We start from the raw sequence: 14,598 nt of genomic DNA, 5'->3' as shown, positions 1-14,598 counted from the left end.
TGATATACCTTAAGTTTTCACAAAATAAGGTTGTCCTACTTTTCAGGTATTTCTAGATCGGCGACACCTAGAGTACTAAATCCTCATCATTCAGAATAAACACATTGAGTACCTCACTATGATTATTCATGTTGTTGACCAAGATGTTATCTGGTAATCTGACAGTTAATTCATGCATTTACGGCGTGTTACAAAATCATATGGATATAAACGGTACGGGCATTGGCCGACCATCTACCCGCCGGTGATCATTTTGCCGGTGTTCCCACCATTACCGGTATTCAGTTTGTAAGAAAGATGGCCGTTAATATATCCTAGTCACTTTTGCTACTCTTGTGACCATCCTACAATATATGTGAATGCCGTCCCCGCGTTTCAGTTAGTTGTGGAGAACTTCGCTTACCAGTCCACATGTACGACCCATTCATTTTTTGGTTCATGCCACCCCACAATGGTGCATTTTTACCATACTTACGTACTGTCATCTCACGACCTTCTATTACTCCTAAAATTCTGCCGTACAACCGTTGAATTCACTTGACCATAAGCTGCACTTAGAACACGTGATGAACATTAGATTGCCGGTTACTCCATTGAGCTCTTTGCTTTGTTTGGCCGTTCATATTGTTAGATGAAATGTTTATCGCATTTGAAGTAAAAGCCATTGGTATTGAAATACCTTCAGAGCCCACATTATAACATGAAAAGAAACTTAAACCTTGCAACATCGATCGTTGTGGCAATTATAACAGAAATTAATAGGATTTCATCACCGTGCATTTGCCACATACGGTGATTCACTTTATTCGCCTTGCTTTTCACCGACCTTGGTTTACTAGTATTATACTCAATTGACCTTCTGTCCAATACACCTCAACCCCGTTATCATTACATTATTTGCATCTACTTACTTGACTCCAGCATTCCAACTAGCCGAGTATAATGCCGTTGGCTCTTCAAAAGGCGGCGGTCAACTATATACCGGGATTTAATTTTCATTTATGGCTCTGTCAATGTACAACCAGGCGCCCCCGCGGTCCGAATGGTGTTCTATTAGGCGGCTTTTGCATTGCACGACCTTCGAGTTGTGGAACAAAAACAAGATGGAGTGACGTTGACCACAAGGTGTACCGTCGTGGCTTGATCCGAAATGGCCATCCATCGAAATAGGATGGAGTGCATAACTGATCATCACTCGCGAGGCTGGCAAGAGGGAGAATGTGCTAAGGTTGCATTACTTGTCTAGGCCTTGAATGTTTAGCTTTATATAAGTTATGATCGAAGCCAAATAAAACTTAGGTTCAGGAACACTTACATATTTTGAACGTACTGGAGCTTACGATGTAATACCTGTATACTAAGTTTTGTGACAGATGCAAATCAGAATCTATTTTTCTTCGTCTCACCACGGCAAGTGTAATGGCTTTGATCTCTTTCCCACAAACGCTCGCCTATGCATTACCCGCTTATAATCATCTAATTGTCTGCTTTTACTGCCTACGCGATGGCGCAACCAGCCTGAGAGGAAAATTAAAGGGGGGACACCACAATAGACTTTGGTGTTGCCGATAAATGGTATTTACCTAAATTATATCCATGCTCAATTCATAAGACAATATACCGGTTCTTACATCTTTCTTGAGCTTTTTACCGCCACGCACACATATGATGTAAAAATTGAATACCGGTCTAACACCTCCATGTCCATTTCCCGTATACCGTTTTGGAAAGTAAGTTTTGTGGGGAACGAAGCAAATGAAATTAAAGTACTTCCCATGCTTTATTGCATTTCTAACATGGATTTGGTGCGACGGTGGCTGGAAAACTTGTTACAGAATTACAGTACCTGATTCCTTTGCCAGCTTATCGACCGCCATCTCCCCCATTACGCAACCATATGGCCATTACCCTGAGGCAGCTGCTGAGCGGTTGCACCAACAAGCCTGCGATCGGGCAATTGTCCAAAGTGTGGTAAACTACGAACAATAGAAAGAATGGTCCGGGAGGGAACGGTATTTTACCATCTTTCCCAAGGCTCCAGTTTTGCACCCCCACAGTTCGTTCGAGTATATAAGCAAGGTTACAAACTCATTTTATTTTTCATTCATCCGGACATGTACTTTAAGTCTAATATTCTGGTGCAAGTCACCCTCAGTCTTGCCGCCTTAGGTGTCCAAGGTCTTCCCACCACAAAGCATGAAGGCCTTGTCAGCCGCGCTGCTGCCGCTGTTGGGTCTTCTTGTGCAGGCACTACTTTGACCCCTTCCGTCACCGCTGCTCCCATGTGGATTCAAGGCATTACCCACAACGGTATTGCTGCATTCAATTCCGCTCCTTCCTCTTACACTGTCTATCGTAATGTCAAGGATTTCGGTGCCAAGGGTGATGGTGTCACAGACGACACTGCTGCCATTAACCTGGCTATTTCTTCTGGTGGTCGATGTGGTGACAATTGCCCAAATCAATCATCCACTACCCAGCCTGCAGTCGTCTTCTTCCCGGCTGGTAAATACAAGGTGTCTAGCCCAATTATCCAATACTACTACACCCAGTTGATTGGTGATGCTCTAGCTCCTCCTACTTTGCTCGCAGCGGCCAACTTCTCTGGTATCGGTGTTGTCGACAGTGATCCCTACGGAAGCAACGGTTACAACTGGTATGGCAATACCAACAACTTTTACCGTCAAGTTCGCAACTTTGTCATCGATCTGACACAAACTTCTGCAACTGCATCCACCACTGGTATTCATTGGCAAGTAGCTCAGGCAACCTCGCTTACCAACATTGTATTCCAAATGTCGACTGCATCCAATACTGCTCATCAAGGTGTATGGATGGAGAACGGCTCAGGTGGTTACATGTCAGACTTGGTGTTCAATGGTGGTAAATTTGGTATGTGGGTCGGCAGTCAACAGTTCACTTCTCGTAACTTGACCTTCAACAATGCCCAAACTGCTGTCTACATGAACTGGAATTGGGCTTGGACCTTCAAGACCATCAACATTAACAACTGTCAAAAGGGTATTGATATGACTGCTGGTGGTGCTACCAATCAAGGAGTTGGTTCCATTCTTCTTCAGGACGCTACTATCTCCAACACTCCCATTGGTGTACTCTCCGATACCTCCGCTTCATCTACTCCCAAGACATCAGGATCTTTGCTTTTGGATAATGTTAAGCTCACCAACGTACCTGCTGTCGTTAAATCTGATGCCGGTACCACTATTCTTGCCGGTACAACTGGTAGTTCCACTATCACTTCTTGGGGTCAAGGAACAGTTTACACCGCCACAGGTGGCTCTGGCACTTTCCAACAAGGTAACCTTCCTAGCGCTCCTAGCAAACCCTCTGTTCTTCTCGGCACCCATGGATTCTTTGAGAGACCTCGTCCTCAGTACGAGCAATATGCTGTCAGCTCCTTCTACAATGTCAAGTCCGCAGGTGCTAAGGGTGATGGTTCCACTGATGATACCGCTGCTCTTCAAGCTGCTATCAACAACTATGCTGGCTGCAAAATTATCTTCATCCCTGCTGGTGACTATGTTGTTACCTCAACCATTACTGTTCCTGCTGGTTCTCGAATTGTTGGTGAAGCTTGGTCCACCATCCTTGCTGGTGGAAGCACCACATGGAAGAGCTCAAACTCCCTCTCTCCCGTTTTCAAGGTTGGCAACTCCGGTGACTCTGGTGTAGCAGAACTTTCTGACTTGATCTTCTCAACCCAAGGTCCTCAGCCCGGTGCTGTTCTCGTCGAATGGAATATTCGCGATCCTTCCGGTCAACAAGGTGCTGCTGGTATGTGGGACGTCCACTTCCGTGTCGGTGGTGCTGTCGGTACCAACTTGCAATCCGCACAATGCTCAAAGGGTTCTTCCACTGCTTCTGCTTCTTGCTATGGCGCGGGTATGCTTCTTCACGTGACTTCCTCTGCCTCTGCTTACCTCGAAAATGTCTGGGCCTGGACCGCCGATCACGATCTTGATGGCGGTAACCAACTCAGTATTTACAGCGGTCGTGGTATCCTCATTGAATCTAGCCAAGGTCCCGTCTGGTTGTATGGAACTGCTTCAGAACACAATGTAAGATCAATACAATATCGTTTCTAACACTTGCCCTATATGATATATTAGGTCTTGTATCAGTACCAATTATCTGGCGCTTCCAACGTCTACATGGGAATGATCCAAACTGAAACTCCATACTATCAGCCTGCTCCTCTTGCCAACGTTCCTTACCCTGTTATCTCCAGCTTGGCCGATCCTACCTTCAGCAACTGTGCTTCTGGATCTTTGACTTGTGCTATGGCTTGGGGTCTTCGTGCACTCAATTCGAACAACGTTTTCGTGTATGGTGCTGGTCTTTACAACTTCTTCAGCAACTACGATCAAACCTGTCTTACAACTGAGAGCTGCCAAGACGCTATGGCCGACTTGGAAAACTCAAACAGCCATCTTTATGTGTACAACTTGAACACCAAGGCTGCCACCAACATGGTTTGGAGTTCCGCCAACGGTGTTCTTGCTAAGCAAGCCGACAATGTCAATGGTTTCTGCCAGACTATCACTGCCTTCTTGGTCGAAGCTGGAACTTCACCTGCACCTCCCTCTTCCACCACCACCACCACTACCACCACTTCCGCAACAAAGACTACCACTACTTCCACCAAGGCTTCAACCACCACCACCACAACCACAGCTTCACCTTCCTCAAGCAATGGATGGACTTACCTCGGTTGTTACGTCGATGCTCTTACCCCACGTACTCTTCCCTGGGGTGGTGCCACTATTGCCTCCGGCATGACTGTCGAAGGTTGTCAAGCTGACTGTACTACTAACTCTTACATCTACGCTGGTGTCGAATACGGTAATGAGTGCTGGTGCGGCAATACTATGCCACCAACCTCGGCTCCTTCAACCGACTGCAACATGCCTTGTAAGGGTAATGCTGCTGAGACTTGCGGCGCTGGTGGCCGCTTCAACGTCTACAAATACTCCTCTTAAATGGCAGAGCAGTTTCCATAGGGATACTTACATTTCTGATATTTATTAAGCCTTCATCTGGTATCAATGTGATATACTGCCACCTCACATAAATAAAAATACGTATTGATATGAAATGATAGTGTTGTTATTGAAATTACTTCGTGATGGGAATCCAATGGTAATCATGATCCAAGGCCTCCTATAGTACAAAAGTCTTTGGTCAACTTAAAGTCACAAATTGATCCCAGTTGTATATACTTGAGATAACATCCCTTCATACCTACGATGAGCGCGTTGCCATGGTCAATTTGGACCACTTTAGTTTCAAAGAACTTGGTTCATTAATTTTTATTTTGTCATTGGATGAGACGGTAGTATGTCCATGTAGGACATCGATAGTCCACTGGTAGATGAACACCTTTTCATGTGGAGAAATATTGCTTGCCATTGAGAGGATTTGTAGCCTGTGTAATGACACCACACAGTACAGGATGGATTTTGAAAGTTTAATTGTTGGACATTGCGCGAGATCGAAATCATTGCTCGCATGTGGTGGGCATTCATCTCTCCATTGTGAATCTTACGTTACTACTGAAGCAGAATAAAGTTGTCTAGCTTTACGCAATATGTTAGAAGATGAGTTTTTTTTAACGAAGCTGCTGCTTTATCGTTTCTGAGTGGCTTTATACCATTCGATGAAAATACCTTGGTGAAGTATTGAGCTTTAAATGATATATCGTGAAAATAGGATACACAATTTTGGCTCTTAATCATGTTGATTTTGCCGCATTTTACACCCAATTTTGATCCTTCTTTTTTTTGGGATATTTATCTACCTCATTTCATTTGGGCTCGAGACTTTTGCATTTGTTGTTTTATTTCCATGTATTGGGCTTATTGGTCCTTTTAAAAAAAATATATAAAAAATAAGCGACTATACCAACGTGCTTTTGAAAGAGAAGGTAATGATGAAATATAAAAAATGTGAAAAAGACAAATCTAATAAAATGGAAAGTTAACAACAGGTATAATTCTCATAACCCACGTTTGATACATCGGCCCAACCCAGACTAAAAGTAATCTGTAGCTTTTATTAACTGTTTGAATGTAATGAAATTGGTGACAGAGCATGGAGCGCTCAGTAGCGAACATACTTGGATTTAATTGAAACTCCTTGTGAATAACCTTGGCGTGCCATTTGAAGAGTTAAAACATGTCGCGTTTATGGAAAAATAGTATATGAAGCATGCTCAGTATAAATATTTCTAAATTTTAAGAATGCAATGGAATAAAGTTACTATGCTACTAACATCTATAGCAGATCTGGTGGTCAGCTCAATGTAAAGTCCATTGCTATAATGCAACCGGAACATGGTGTGTTATGTATGAAGGTATGGTATGAGCATCAAAAGTTGGTAATTAAATAATTTTATTTTTTTACATTCCTATAGAAAAGAATTTTTGTTATAGTCATTTTGGTCACCTCATTTAAGCATTATACGAACAAAGGAACATGTACTTGTTGTCCCAGAGATATCGTTATCTAATTCATATCAACAAAAACAACAATTTTCTACCGACCAAATTAGCCGGTTTAGCTCAGTGGTAGCAGCGTTTCACTTGTAATGAAAAGGTCACTTGTTCGATCCAGGTAATCGGCAATTTTTTTGCACGTCGTATTAACGACATCGGAGTATGAAAGGTCATCTTGAAGTAAGGAACTTGCTGCTAATGAGCACAGATCCACATAAACTGTCATGGATGATAGCTACGCAGGTGAATCGCTCGAGCAAATGATAAATGTGCTAAGTTTATTTCAATTTTGGCATAAGGCTATAGTATGCGATTCGAAGGTACAGAGAATTTTTGAAAATACGAAATGGCTGAGCAAACTAACACGAGGTAGCTGGAGTCCAAGGGATACGAGCCTTTGTACCGTCAGTTATACCATATCCAGTCATACAATCCTCGTTGAAACAGTAGGCAAAATAACCTGCGTTCCAAGATTTAAAATCTGAGCAATGGTGCTGCAACAGAGCCCAGTAATCAGCCATATCTTGCAGACTTGTAGAACAATCAGGAGAATTGGGTTTCCAATCGTTCAGCTTCCAAGCCCAATAAGTCTCTGTGATCAAGAACTTTTTGGACGGATCTATGGATCGGTATTTGTTGACATCAGGGAGCACATCCTTCCAAGCGTGCTTTCCTTGAGTGGCATCCGTTGCAAAGTATGGAAGAATGTTGGTCATGACTACATCGCTTGCTTGCACAACGTTAGTGGGTAGACAGCAAGACAATTCCGAGGTCGACACCGGGACATTGTAGCCTTGCAATTTGGTCCTCACTCGCGCCATGGCCTGAATGAGCTGGTCAGCGGTGATAGTGTGGTCGAATAACTCCTCGTTGCCCACAGCAATAGCAACTACATTGTTTCCGTATTTGTGAGTCTTAATGATATTCACAATCTGGTTCTCCAGGGCTGGCTCATTGCCAATGCTTGTGTCGTCATAGCCATACCAGATCATAGCAACCACTCCCAGATCCGTAGCGCCTGCCGCGTCCAGTAGTGTTGACAACCAATTGTTTCCACAAGTGGCATACATTCGTACATGCCTTGCTCCCAAGCTCTTCATGAGCTTAAAGTCAGCGAGCGTTCCAGCAGCATCTTTACAACTGGAGTATGTAAATCCTAGGAACCCATAGTCGTTTTGCAGACTTTTACGTGTTCCTGCAGCAGCAACTTCTGTGTCAGAGATGGCAACAGCAAATGAAGAAATTGAAAAGAGCAAGCTTGCAAAGGTCAAGTGGAAGGATAGTTTCATTTTTGGCGCGATCTGATACCCTTTGAATGAAGATGTTGGTGCTGGGAAATATGAATGCAATTTGTCTTTTATACTTACCATTTTACCTTGGGTTCTGTCCCAGCTTCCCATAATGTAATGTAAGTAGATATACCTGTAACGTTGTACAGCCATGGATACATTCGAAACCCATGGTACCTGGGAAATCTGGGGTGAGTGTCCACATCGTTCGTCATTTGATGGTATTTCCTTATCAGCTGAATGCTTCCCCCTTAGGTGTTGAGCCTGAAGAGCTTGGATTGCCTAGGAAACCTCGTGGATCACAGGTTGGCAGAGACCCTGGGACCCTTAAACTGTGGTGACACCCGTCCCGCCTTCGTTACCCATGGCGTGTGACTTTGATATTGCCAAAACTTTTCTTAATCGATGTACATTTCGATGAATTCAGCGAATGGGAATTGTTGTCTAGATTATAAACGGAGTCCTGTTGCTAAGAAGAAGGCGATCTGACTGCCAGAAACTGGTGTATATTAGATTTCCGATCTCCACACAATATCATACACTTCGACTCTTTTGGGGATCTGGTATATTATTCAACTCAGACTAAGTTGCATATTCATTTACTGCATCTCTGTGTCCATAAGCTAACATATTAATATTACGGGCTTACAACGTTGCTGGACCTTGCTTTCATAAAAATGAGTAATCGAAAACGACACACTCAGGAGAAAACACTCAATGAAACGACCGACTATGCTGAAACCACCGTAGTTCCTCAATATCTGGCCATTATCAAATTGTTGTGTCCTTCATTTCGTCAATATTATCGACGCTTAATATTCGGTAAGAAACATTACTCAAACAGATACTTTTGCCTTTATTAGACAAAATGCGCATTTTAACAGCTGGTACCGCGCGGGTAGATTGAAAGTACATCACTTCACCGTCCTGCCCGATTGATGACCTTGCAGGGTCCTGTCCATGTGTTTTCCCATCTGCAATATGAGTTAGATCGCGGAGAAGTGCAATCGTTAACACCGCTGGAAAGTAAGGCTGATTGGGAAGGAGGATCCCAGAAAGAAGAGTCATGAACGATATGGACGTTTAAGGCCATTACTTTTTATTGAATAAGTATATATCGAGCCATTCAACAATATCGTACACTACTATAAGGAATAGAAACAGTGTAAACTAAAATAAATGAAAGGACTTCTTCCGATGTGACTGAATAAAATGGATTGCTCTGTTTGCCTCCCTTGGTTACATATCCAGTTCGATGGTTTCCTGGGAAGTTACAAGTTGAATATGGGTTTCCCGCGGAATAAATACATTTTCAGAGTGGATATCAATAATACAGAGATGAAGCATTTATTTCGATGATGGGATGGTGGAAGTGGTTGGTGAAGGCTGGGGCGAAGTGGCAGGAGATGGTGTTCGCGAGCGACTGAAGTAGCCGTCTACAGAAAGCTTGTTCATTCCTTTTTCCAACCCGGGGCTAACACTACTGGATGCTGACAAGTCTTCTTCTGATGTAGTGCCGCTTTTACCGCCAATTCGCATAAGATTGCTCAACCTGTTCTTGTTCTTTTTCATCTTCTTCAATTTATCATCAGGTCGGACGACAACGACAGGAACTGGAGAGTGTTGCAAGCAGTACTTTGATATACTTCCTAGCAACATGGTCTTAAAATCAGATAAACCTCTGGTTCCAACGATCAGCATAGAAGGCTGGTACATAGCAATCTGAGTATGCGATGTGTTAAAGAAGATGTGATGGCGCATGAAACGAACAGACCAAGTAATACATGACTTACCATATGCTGAATGGTCTCTTGAACCTTTCCAATGACGAACTCAATAACAACACTGATCTAAAGTATAAAAAGAGAAAAAAATAAATAAATTAAATTCGTCTGAATGGAAACCCGACAAATCGAGGCATATTCAGACATGCTCTTACCTCAATATCTGTCTCCTTGTCAAGAACCTTGTTCAAGACGGCATTAGCATTTTCTCTAGCCTTGACTTCTTCGTGGTGCAGCAGAGCTTGTACATTTGCTCTTTTGTCTACCGAGGTAAAATAAAACGAGTCAAATCACCGATCATGTAGGAGATATAATGTGGGCTTTTTTTGGCACTAACCGGTCATATCTACTGTAACGACTCGCAATATTATCAGCTCGTCTCCACTGTCCATTATTTCCTGAATAAAATTGAATGGAATGAGAAGGAGAAGGTAGAAGATAGATGAAGAAAATGCTGCATACCTCATTGGCCCATGTCAAGGCATATTCACTGTAATTGGCGAGGTCGGTGGCGACCATGAAAGTTCTCGATCGCCGCGTTCTTTGAAATCCTTTGCTCTTTCCACGCAGAGTGAAAGAGTAATCGGGCAAATCCTTGTCTGTCATATTGTCAAAGCTGACGCCTCGCACATACTTGTCTGACTTAGCGCCTAGGTACGACATTTTGTAAAAGAGTTGAAAGAGTAAGCTGTTGCACTACCTCATCCAGTATCAATTTCAAATTGAGTAGTCACAGCGACCCGGCGGAAGCGAATCATAGCCGCCCCCGATGGAACATAACTGATCTCAAAGATTTGCCTGCAGCTTTCTCAAAAATTGAGAAAAAACCAGATCATAACTGTAGCGTAGCTTGACTTGTTCATATTTACACTGCTTATCGCTCTCTCGTAGCGCCATAACTGTAATGTAAAATTTTCAGACATACAGCAGCTTATATGCCGCTAGCGCCATTTGTTTCATAACATATTGTTTATATAATTTGAGGAAAAAAGTGTGATATCCTCCATTATATTATGGAGTTAGATGGCTGAGGGGGTATTCGTTTCAATTTTTTTCATAGCTACGTTGAATATTATAATATCTCTGCTTATCGGCTGTTGATGAAACCGGGAATCCACGACGTACGTCGATCACGCTTATCGTCAGTAGGTGAAGTGGGAGAGCTAAAAGATAAGATAAATTAGTATCAGCATATGAAGCTATAATCCATCGTTGATTAGGGAAGAACGATATTTACCCGCTGTCAGTGACCGTTGCTCCACCTCTCAATGGCTTGGCGATGCGACCAAAGCTAAGAGCGGCCATGGAATTTTGTGACTTGGAAGATCTAGCTTGTTCTAAGCGTTCTCGAACCGCTTGAAGTTGAGCTTCAAACCTACATGGATCATTAGTACAGCTTTTCAAGATGGCGACAGCGACAAATAACGGGATCTTACTTTTGATTTTGGCTGATCAACTTTTCTTGTGCGTCTTGTAGCAATGACTCTAGACTCTGGATTCGCTCGTTTCGTGCGGTCAACTTGCGCTCAGCAATAGCAACTTCCTTCTTGAGTGATGAGTTTTGCTCCACCAACTAGAGACAATGTTAGTTTCGTAAAATATATACAGTTTCCAGCTGATAATATGTACAAACCTGCTTTTGAACGTTGGTAAGCTGCTCAAGATTTCGTTCCAAGAAAGCCATCTTCTTCTGCTGGGCTTTGTTGTTGCTTGCACGCAATACATTGTTGTATTGTTCTCTAGTTTCATCCAGCGAAATTTCGAGTTCGACTACCTTTTCGCATCGGTTTTGAAGATCACGCATCAAGGCCTTCTTCATGACTTCGAAGTCTGCCAATTGTTGGGCCATGGACTTGCGCATTCTCTCCATGTCCTTTTCCTTCTCAGTCAGGTCAGAGGATCCTTGGCGAGGTTGAGCAGACAAAGCGTTCTAATCAGAGTTAGCCGCGAGAAAGGAAATGTACCAGGTTAGAACCATAGAAATGCAAAAAGTTTTGTGAATATTGCGCGGTGCTTACCTGAAGTTCATCGTTGGCTGCCTTAAGGTCAGCCATAGCACTGCTAAGCTTCTCAAAGTCGTTGTTCTTTCTTTCAACTTCTTGCTTGAGCTGTTCCACTTCTTTTTCTTGTAGCTCCTTTTTAGAAGCATATTGAGACTCAAGTTTGACCTATGATAATTAGATAGTAGGGTAAGCAGCTGAGGGCGATGCATATAACAGTGATCCGGTTTAAAAAACTACCTTGAGGTTGGAGACGGTTTCTGCGATGTCTACAGTTTTATCCTCTGCCGTTTCTTCTTCAGCAATGGTCTTGTCTAGCAACTCTTCATATTCTACTTCAAGAGTATTCAGTCTAATCTCCAAGTCAGTCTTCTTTGCTTCTAATGTCGATTTTTCGCTGCTCAAATCATCGATGGTCTTAGTATGCTGCTCAAGCAAAGACTTGGATTCAGCAAGTTCTCGTCGAACAGATGCCAATTCTTCGATTGAGAGTGTTGAACCGTTGTCACCATCCAATCTGTGCAACGCATTTCGGATGTGGCGCTCCTTCTCTGTAATTTCACCCTATTATAACAATGATTAACAATGGTTGCCATGGAAGATCTATTTGTTCAAAGGGTGAACTTACTGAAGCGTCGAATCCAGAGAAAATATGGGCCATTTTCTCAGCTTTTTTCTTTTCCTTCTCACTGTCAGCGTTGCTCTTGTGAGAAAGTCTCATTTCTGCCAAGTTCTTTTTCAATTCTTCCAATTCTGCAGCAAGTTCTTGGTTGGTCTCTTTCAAAGAATCGGTGGTGATGGCGTTCTCTTTGCTTTCATAGGACACCTTCTGCAGTTGTAACTTCAGTTCACTAAGTTCTGATGTCATTTGTTGATTTTCCTTGATCATAGTTTGCTCTTGATCCTTGAACATGCCAAGTTCTTCCTTCATCGACTCAAGAAGCTTTTCACGAGTGGCAAGCTCAGTTTCCTACAATGTTATACATTAGAGGAGTGTTCTATGCGAATGGTTTCCTTCAAACGAGTATGTAGATCATATATTGTGTAGCTTGCTATTTGCATACGCTGCACCCAGTACGATCTCAGAGAGATAGTCTTTTGGTTGTCTCACCTTTTCAGCAATCTGATCCATGAGCTCATTCTCGCGTTTCAAGAACTCTTCACGTTCATCCTTTTCAAGCACAGTTGCCGGAGTTGCTGGTCGTGAAGTATCTTCTGGTATAGGGCTTTTGAAGCCAGATGCGGGAGGTAAAGCGCTAAAGTCACCATTCTTGATCTTGTCAATGGATACCCATTTGTCCTCTGGTACTGTTCCGCCTGTACGCCAAACGCTAACTTCACCTTCCAGAGCGGCAATATAGGTTTGGAAGGTGACTGCTTCAGACTTAACTCTCTTCAACAAAGCTTTGAGTTCGGCAGGTGAAAGATCTGCATTAACCTTAGCCTTGTTCTTGATAGTCTTGGCTCTCATACCGAAGCGCAAAGTACTCAAGGTTTCGGCTTCATTATAAGACGAAGGAGAACAATTGATGATTAAAGTGGTTCTGGAGTTACCGCCAAGCGATTCTTGCAAGATACGTGTAAGTTTCGAATCACGATACGGAACGTGACTTGACTGTCAGATGTATTAGTTTAGATTCTTGGCGTATGATGCTAACAAAAAGTAAAATGTAAACTTGTAGTTCTACTGACCTTGCCATCTGTCAAACTGTTGATGACCATACCCAAGGCAGTCAATGATTTGTTGATTTTTTTGGCTTCCTCAAGAGTTTGGCCGGATGCACCAGTTTTTCCTACTTTTTCTGAACCCGCGAGATCTACAAGATACAGTTTACCGCTCTTTGCTGCACCTGTATCAAGGTTCTTTTGTGTGATGGCAATCATGACGATCGAGTGACTGCGAGAACTTTCTGCGTTCATGTCTGACAACATACAAATGTGAGCATTGTGAACACGGCTGATATCCACAAATCCATATCGCAGACTTACTGGTAGAAGCAACGACACGATTTTCACTTCCTCGTCGCATCACCTCATAGACTTCCTCAGTGGAGCTGACATAAACTTCCAATAGGCCCTTCACATAGACACCTTTTGATTTGTCTTCGTGAATGGGTAAGTTATCTTGAGAGGCTGTGGTTGTTCAGGTAGAGGAATCGATTATAAAAATAAAAGAATGAGGAAGAATTGTTTAGAAAGGCAAGTTCCAGAGGCACGTTTGGTTGGGGTGGCATATTTTGACCACAGCTGTGTAAACAATAGAAACTTACGATTCAAAAGATCACGGACTTTCTCCATGTAAATTTCCATGTACGAGACCTTGACGGTGAATTCCATGTTGGCAGGCGAGATCATGATGGACTGGAAGATTTGTTCGATGATACGAGGGATGATACCCTTTGTGTTTTCATCATCAATATCTGCGCCCTGAAATGTGGGATGGGGGTTGTTAGCAAGTACAACAAACGGAGGTGGGCAGGTGCGATAACCGACTACATACCATCATTGTAAAGGTCTTTCCTGAACCTGTTTGACCATAAGCAAAGACAGTTCCGTTATATCCGGCAACGACGTCTGCGGAGAAGGAAAATGTTAGAGTCGCGATAAAGTGGGGCCATGTAAAGTTATGGGAAAGGCCACTGGAAACAGCGGTCAAGCCAACGTACCATCAACGATAGACCGAATAGAATAGTCAAAGACGTCTTTTTGCTTGGTATCCATGCCAAAGATCTTGTCAAAGGCGAATCCACCGTTATAGTCATTTCCCTGTTGAAGTATTTGTAAAGCTGTCAGGTACTAGTTACACATCATCTTTGAAGCAAGATGGTAGACGATGATACCTTGAGCGCAACATTCTCGCCAGCGTCATCTATATGGATGATGGGAGTACCACCTTCTCTATTTTCAAGCGAGTTCTGGGGTCTGAATCGACATACAACTTTGATGTTGTTTCCTGACATCGTTCAGAGGGAAAGAACAAAAAAAAAAAGAAGATAGAAAACGATTTCGC

At 42.9% G+C, this 14,598-nt stretch overlaps 4 protein-coding genes and 1 non-coding gene across 5 annotated transcripts; 2 read left to right on the top strand and 3 right to left on the bottom strand.

The window, feature by feature from the left end:
* Positions 1-2,282: 2,282 nt before the first annotated feature.
* On the top strand, positions 2,283-5,009 carry K450DRAFT_211889 (uncharacterized protein; the record flags this gene model as incomplete). The annotated part of the gene is made up of 2 exons (XM_051584800.1): positions 2,283-4,079; positions 4,131-5,009. The coding sequence occupies 2 exons, from the start codon at positions 2,283-2,285 to the stop codon at positions 4,998-5,000; spliced, it is 2,667 nt and encodes an 888-aa protein (XP_051443193.1). The 3' UTR covers positions 5,001-5,009.
* Positions 5,010-6,570: 1,561 nt separating this feature from the next.
* On the top strand, positions 6,571-6,643 carry K450DRAFT_t71. Its single transcript has one exon. It is a non-coding gene; the product is annotated as a tRNA-Thr (tRNA).
* Positions 6,644-6,874: 231 nt separating this feature from the next.
* K450DRAFT_211884 (uncharacterized protein) lies at positions 6,875-7,804 on the bottom strand (the record flags this gene model as incomplete). Its single annotated transcript, XM_051584799.1, has 1 exon — positions 6,875-7,804. The coding sequence occupies one exon, from the start codon at positions 7,802-7,804 to the stop codon at positions 6,875-6,877; it is 930 nt and encodes a 309-aa protein (XP_051443192.1).
* A 1,064-nt stretch (positions 7,805-8,868) lies between these two features.
* K450DRAFT_248549 (uncharacterized protein) lies at positions 8,869-10,348 on the bottom strand. Its single transcript, XM_051590246.1, has 5 exons — positions 10,051-10,348; positions 9,926-9,986; positions 9,744-9,850; positions 9,598-9,654; positions 8,869-9,526 (listed from the first exon to the last, which is right to left on the bottom strand). Exons 1-5 carry the CDS (start codon positions 10,249-10,251, stop codon positions 9,152-9,154), a joined length of 801 nt encoding a protein of 266 aa, XP_051443191.1. The 5' UTR covers positions 10,252-10,348; the 3' UTR covers positions 8,869-9,151.
* Positions 10,349-10,821: 473 nt separating this feature from the next.
* On the bottom strand, positions 10,822-14,548 carry K450DRAFT_176768 (uncharacterized protein; the record flags this gene model as incomplete). Its single annotated transcript, XM_051584247.1, has 13 exons — positions 10,822-10,963; positions 11,025-11,161; positions 11,222-11,518; positions 11,607-11,756; positions 11,829-12,152; positions 12,217-12,558; positions 12,700-13,203; positions 13,281-13,510; positions 13,578-13,721; positions 13,859-14,015; positions 14,089-14,162; positions 14,255-14,354; positions 14,429-14,548. The coding sequence occupies 13 exons, from the start codon at positions 14,546-14,548 to the stop codon at positions 10,822-10,824; spliced, it is 2,721 nt and encodes a 906-aa protein (XP_051443190.1).
* Positions 14,549-14,598: the final 50 nt, after the last annotated feature.

Source organism: Umbelopsis ramanniana, assembly GCF_025399195.1.
Source record: "Umbelopsis ramanniana AG unplaced genomic scaffold K450scaffold_41, whole genome shotgun sequence".
NCBI classification, from domain to species: Eukaryota; Fungi; Mucoromycota; class Umbelopsidomycetes; order Umbelopsidales; family Umbelopsidaceae; genus Umbelopsis; species Umbelopsis ramanniana.
The sequence above is the reverse complement of the archived record's forward strand: the minus strand, read 5'-3'. Positions and strand labels throughout refer to the sequence as shown.